We start from the raw sequence: 6,733 nt of genomic DNA on the forward strand, positions 1-6,733 counted from the left end.
ATCTCACTTCAATTATTGCATTTTACTTTTATATGTGTGATACAATGAATTGTGATATTGTTTATCTTAAAAATTTAAACAACTATGTAGATATATGCATGAACAATGTATATTTCTATTTTTCTATTTTTATTATGTTATTTTTTTTGGAAGGTCAACAAGGATATAACTTAATTTTTTAATCATAAAAACTTTAATATTATATCTTTAAATCATTTTTTAAATTATTCAATAAAAGTACATATGAATATTTATATATATGTTAGACAATGACATTTCTTTTTCTTTTTCCAGCATTCACAATGTTCATTGCAGTTACCTTTCCATTTTTTGATGGACTCCTTGGATTTTTTGGAGGGTTTGCTTTCGCTCCAACAACATACTATGTAAGTTATGACTACTTAACAATTTTATTATTATTGTTGTTGTTGTTGTAATAATTTTGATTAATGGATTGTTCTTTAAACTTTTCAGCTACCTTGCATCATGTGGCTTATAATCTACAAACCAAAGAAATATAGTTTGTCTTGGTGGACTAACTGGGTATGTTTAATTTTGGTTTTGTCTAAGTTACTATTTGTTCACAATTTATATTAATTAAGCCCTTTGTTTAACAATGATGCTCTATTTATCATTGCAGATCTGCATTGTGCTTGGCGTATTGTTAATGATTATATCACCAATTGGAGGATTGAGAACAATCATAATCAAAGCTAAGACCTACAAATTTTACTCTTGAACTCCTTTATTACAATCGTCAATTAGTGTATAGTTTGAAGTTGATAGTCATGAAGTCAACTCAAGACACGATTCAATGACACAAAGATATCGCTTTTGATCATAAATATTGGAATGTATTAATTGTTCTTATAAAATTCTTAGATGGGAAAGGAAATTGTTCCTATGAATTGTTCACTTTAGAGAGGAATGTAAGATATTAAAATATTTAGTCTAAGGTTATATGTAAACAATATATATATTTACTTTTGGAAATGATTTTTTACATGGATGCTCACTTATGAGATTTATATATATAATTGGGCTGATTTATCACGACTTAATAAGTTGAATTTATCCAAATTCAAGTACCAATGTGTTAATATATAAATTTAAATGTCAAAGTAAAAAACTTTCATTCAATTTAATGTTAATGAGTTGAAATTAAACAGGCTTATTTTGGCTTGAATCATTTTTAAGGGTTGAGATAGAAGATGACGATAGGTGTAATATTAGGAAATAAAATTTAACTAATTGTAACTATTAAAAAAAAAACAGTAAAACTAAAATTGAATGTTAATTATTTCCATAAGAATATTTTGTAATAATAGTAATAATATTTTGTAGCTGAAATTGTATATTGAATGAACGGTATTTTGAAAATAAAAAATAAGAATATTTTGTAATAATATTATGGAATCAAAAGATTAAATTATTGATTCACTCATAATTAATAAAGTCTAATAACATTGATGGTAATGAAATCTTAGTAGTTAACTGTTTTAACATAGTGTTTGGATTTTTAACGGGTCTAATACAATTAATTTAAAAATATTTTCGTCATTTTAATGATTTGGGACTATTTTTATCTTTTAATCATTTTTTAAAATTATATGAAGTGAAATTTCCTTCCACAAAGATAAGATAATCCAGCAAAATCTATAAAAGGGGAATCTCGTCACTATCCCAGGCCACGAGAGGGGTGGCCAACGTGGTCTACACCAATGCACGTGTTAGGATTTGGTTGAATTAGTCCCACATTGCTCAGGATAGCAAATGGAGTGGGTGGCCTAAGCTATAAATATGAGACTAAGTTCTCCATTTGTTTTTGTACCAGTCAGAAACACTTTAAGCTTGTATCTGATTTTTCTTTTCCTCTATACTCTTTGATTAGAGAGTGTTGTGAGGTGTAATTAGATATTTGCTTTGAGAGAGTGTGGGTGTACTGGGGTGCCGGTGAGAGAAAGAAGTCTATGTGTTGTAACAATTTTCACATAGTGATATTCTCTGGTTGTCATTTGACAACGGCCGTGGTTTTTTCTCCGGTAATTGGAGTTTCCACGTTAAATTCTTGTGTTGTGTTTGTGTCTATTTTATTTCTCTGTCAAAGGTGTTTTCTCAAGGGGAAATGGTGTCTTATTCCCAACAAGTGGTATCAGAGCTTCGGTTCGATGGGATTTATTCTTAGTATGCTCTGTGGTTGCAGCCTAGTCTGACCTTCCACATCAGAAAAGAATTTTGTCCTGTGACTTGAGGTTGATCTTTGGTTGCTGTTGTTGTTGCTGGAAGGCAGTGTGACACTGTGAGAGTGCAGTTTGGAAAGGTTCTGGCTAAGGAAAGACCTGGTATTTAAGTGTGTCCATTGTGACCCACCTCTCTTTCCTGGGGACCCTTCCTAGTGCACGGTTGAGTTATACTATTCCAGTATACAGTTGCAACAATGTTAGGATATTCAAGTGCTGTGAAGCTTGAAATAGAGAAATTTGATGGAAAAATCAATTTTGGCTTGTGGCAAATACAAGTCAAAGATGTGTTGATACAATCAGGTTTGCACAAGGTGTTGAAGGAGAAGATCTCTGGTTGCTCTCTCTATGAGAGAAGATGATGTTCTCTAGAAGACAAGAAGTATCCTCATGGTATTACCGCACTGCCATGGATAAGGATGAGTTGTGGCAATCGGGTGCACAATTGCACACGGGCATTGGTTGGCGTTGAGATGCAAGGTGTGTGGCGGAGTTAGGTCGATGGCTGAAGAACTTCCAGGAAAAACCAATTTGGAAGTTGCACCATGAATTTTCAGCAAGGTTTCGATCTGTACCAAGGTGAAATGCTTGGAGTGGTCTAATTCCAAGTGAGTATACTTTCATGGGTTACTTGTTTAGAGTACAAATTTTATTATTATATTTGTATATTCCTGATTTTAATTATACTTTTAAGTACTCTTAATAGATTTATTTTATTATATTATATTATATTTTACATATGAATATATATTCCATATATTATTTTTAATGAAAAAAATTTAATAACCAAACTAACCATTAATTATATTGGTAAGGAATGATCCATGGTAAAAAAAAAAAAGAGATTGAGTGAGAGGACATGAGATAGCAATGAAGTTGGTGCTGACTATACTGGAAGTCGGTGCTGACTATACTGGGAAGAACGAAGAAGTTAGAAGCCATGAAAATTTAACAACTCGTTAAAGAATGATGCACTGTAGAAAGAGATTGCGTGAGAACGTGCTTCAATTAATGGGGTAGAATTTTAATATTTTAAGAAATTATACAATTACCCATCTCAAATAATAAATTACAAAATAACCCAACTATAGTTAAGTAATGACCAATTAAAATGTGACACATCATGAAGGGTAACTTACATGTTATTTTAGAGGGGGTTGGGTAGAATTCACCTAATAAAAATGCCAATAACAAAAAGATAAATATTTTTTAAAAAAATGTTTTTAAAGTTTCACATTTTTATTTAATTTTTAGAAATTTTTTGTTTATAAGTTTGTGAAAAAAAATTATATAAAAAAATATTTTTTTTAATAAAATTCAAAAAACAAAAAAACATTAAAAAAATCGCAAACCAAACATGCACACTCTAATTGTTTTGTTTTTATGATTGGAACATATTAATTTTCTTTGCTTTATGTATTATTTGTTCTCAACATGGATCTTATTTAGGCTTTCTATATATTCAAGAAAAATATTAGAACTTACAAATTAAAGTGCAAAGATATTATATTATTGTGAGAGAGAGTATTATGCACGATAAATATTAGGGGTTAATTTTTTTATTAATATTAGTCAATATTTGGTTATTGTCTTATTTTTATATTATTAAAATTTAAAATTTAAAATTTAATACTTAGACTTGATTTAATAATTTTTTTTTAAAAAGTGCTTGTGATTTTGAAAAGTATAAATTCTTTATTTTATATTTGGTAAATTAAAAGAACCATCAACCATGTGCTTGTGTTAGTCTAATTTTGTCATTATAATTAATTAAATGTTTTCTTTGTATATTAATAGACACTTATGATTATATATTCTCACAACATTTAAATATCATATTTAGTCTTGATTTATTTTCATAAATTCTAAACTGATATATTTAAAATGTAAGGAGAAAAAAATCCTACATAGAATAAAATGAAGTTAATCAAGCGTGTATATATATTGGCTTTTTAAAATCCTGTGGGATGCATTTCTCTGAAATAAAATGAAAAATAATTACGAAACGAGAAAAACTAACATCACCAATAATTAAGAGAGAAAGTATTGTTATCATTTAGGAAAGTTTTGACAAAAATTAATTGGATAATACTATGGTAGTATGGTGTACAATGAAAAATGAGAATTATTCTTTGTAAGATTAAAAAAAAAAAAAGTAATACAGATATTTTCACAAATTTAATGAAGAAATTCACTCAATTCTACTATTCTAAAAAAATCCCAAATAAACAAATTCTTAGTAATAAAGAAGATTTAAACTATGCCTATCCCACTTCATCATATATATTGCATAACTTGAAAATAAATTTATTTTCAATTTCTATGTCAACACAGTTGAAACAGTAGTTACTAATTTTAGGTAGTAATACGTGTACACTTTTTAAATATTAAAGTCAAGTCATATAATACAGCCAAGTCAGTTTAAGAAATCATATAATACAGTAATCAACCGTTTCCGTTTGAATACTAAACTCTGATTTTCTTTTCCCTCTTAGAGTTATATATAGAGACCCTACTAATGCATTCACTTTCAAGCATATATGATAGTAGTAGTAACGTGTAACGCTAGAAGACAGAGTTCAAAATCAAATAAAACCAGAGAAGCAAGTTCAGATTCTTTTGGAGCCTTGCCTAACAACACATTGCCCCACATAATTAAATAGAAGATTAATCTAATTTAACACAACATCATTTGCCTCTACTCATCTCCTTCTCTATACTCTATACTAGAGTCATTAACACATAAAGTAAGTTCATTATTCATGCATATATATATATAGACATAGATAACGACAAATATAAATATCTACCTACTATACATTTTTCATGAGATGCAATGTCTTGGATAGACAATAGTTAATACACACACTAAACTTAATTGCTTTTTAGTAGAGTAATAGAGAGAGCACTTTGCATGTTGTGCTCTCATACGTTTTACTTTTTTCTCCTCCTCTCCCAATTCCCAAGATACCTCAAATCCCAATTTACCCCTCATAATCTTCCTTCCTTCCACTCTTAATTCCTCCACTCATCACTCTTCTAATTAAAGACTAACACACTTCCTTTTTTTTTTATTTTTTTATCTTTTACTTCTTATTTGTCTTCACTCAGGATCTGAAGAAAACTCTTAAACTAGAATAATGCACAAACCATAATGGGGGAGAGGTGCTTATGCTTATCCTCAATCCACACACACACAACTAGAAGAGCTATATCTAATTCTACCATAAGTATAGAGAAAAAGGATACATTATTTCATGTTGCATTCTTTTTTATTTATTTATTTATTTATTCAGAGACCCAAGCTGAGTGCAGCTTTCACGTCCAGCCTCCATGCAAAGCCGCCACTTTCCAATCTCCAAACATCACACGGAACCATCTTCGTGCACTTCTCGTTCCGCCACGTGTACTGCAGTCTCACCCCGCAGGTGAACGCCGGGTAAGAATAGCAAAAGCACCACGCAGCGTTATCCTTCACCTTCACCCACACCAACGGCAAACCGTTTCCCTCACTCGCCACCATCTTCTTGAACGCCTCGTTCACCCACCCAACCCTGAAGTAACCGTCCGAAACGAACGCTGGACACGTGTCATCCTCTAAGCTCTTCACCATCTCAGCGTCCGTACAACAACCTATTCCTATTCCTCTTGCTCCCTCGCCTTCCCCCATGCACGTGCCTGTCACGCTCTCAACCGTCACCCAGGACTCGACCGCCGCCAGCGACGGCGGAGGAAGTGGATCTAGAACCTTAACCGAGTCAAGATTCGCCGCCACGCGCGGTGGCTCCAGGTTATTATCGAGGATCTGGATATTCTCCACGGTTAGGTCGAGATCAACGTTCTTACACCACGAATCTCCGGCGAGGGAGTGTTGTTTTGGATCCTCCTTCTCCGGCATCAGCTGGAGGGTAACAACCGCGACGTTTTCGCTTGTTTCACCTAATTTCTCGTGAGATTTATCGTTGTTCTTTCTCTCGCTAACACTGTTTCTGCGAACCCTAACGTACTTCCTCTTCGCTCTTTTTCCGGTGAGTGGAGCCTTGCCGTTGCTCCCTTGAGCTTCACCGGAGGAAGGGAGGGAGCCTCCGGCGACAGGTTTGGGTGCGATCGGCCGAAATCGGAGCATTATTCTGTTAAGTATTCTGTTATCGTGAGGAGCAGCGTTGGCGCTGCTGGCTCCCCAAGCTGGCACGCTCCACGCGTCAGCACCACCGTCCATGACGCCGTGGATCTTTATGTGTTTCTCTCTCTAAGTTTGTTCTTTTTTCTTTGTTTCTCTCTCTATGGCGTGGTTCGGTTGGGGTTACCTCTTCAGTTTCTCTGATGGAGCGGAAGCGATAATGATAACGGCAGCACGGTGGCTGGGTGTGTACTTGCCACGTGTCTAGGGCAACACAGGTGGAGCAGTACAAAAATTTTAAAATAATCATAACACTATTTGTTGTGCTGTCTTTATTTTTTCATATTTAAAAAAAAAAAAAAAACTTAATTTG

The 6,733-nt window shown here is 33.0% G+C and overlaps 2 protein-coding genes across 2 annotated transcripts in view; one reads left to right on the plus strand and one right to left on the minus strand.

Moving 5' to 3' along the window:
• Window positions 1–1,061, plus strand: part of LOC107624531 (lysine histidine transporter 1) — a 5,751-nt gene extending 4,690 nt beyond the window's left edge. The window contains exons 5-7 of the mRNA XM_016327029.2: window positions 295–386; window positions 475–543; window positions 641–1,061. Coding sequence (XP_016182515.1) covers window positions 295–386; window positions 475–543; window positions 641–739 — 260 coding nt within the window. The 3' untranslated portion in view covers window positions 740–1,061. The remainder of the gene's footprint in view (window positions 1–294; window positions 387–474; window positions 544–640) is intronic.
• Window positions 5,533–6,459, minus strand: LOC107623982. Its single transcript, XM_016326399.2, has one exon. It carries the CDS (start codon window positions 6,457–6,459, stop codon window positions 5,533–5,535), a length of 927 nt encoding a protein of 308 aa, XP_016181885.1.

The sequence above is a fragment of the Arachis ipaensis genome, chromosome B10, assembly GCF_000816755.2.
Source record: "Arachis ipaensis cultivar K30076 chromosome B10, Araip1.1, whole genome shotgun sequence".
Lineage (NCBI taxonomy): Eukaryota > Viridiplantae > Streptophyta > Magnoliopsida > Fabales > Fabaceae > Arachis > Arachis ipaensis.

Coding starts and splice junctions, on each gene's coding strand:
- LOC107623982 (XM_016326399.2), bottom strand. CDS start 6,459: ATGGACGGTGGTGCTGACGCGTGGAGCGTGCCAGCTTGGGGAGCCAGC.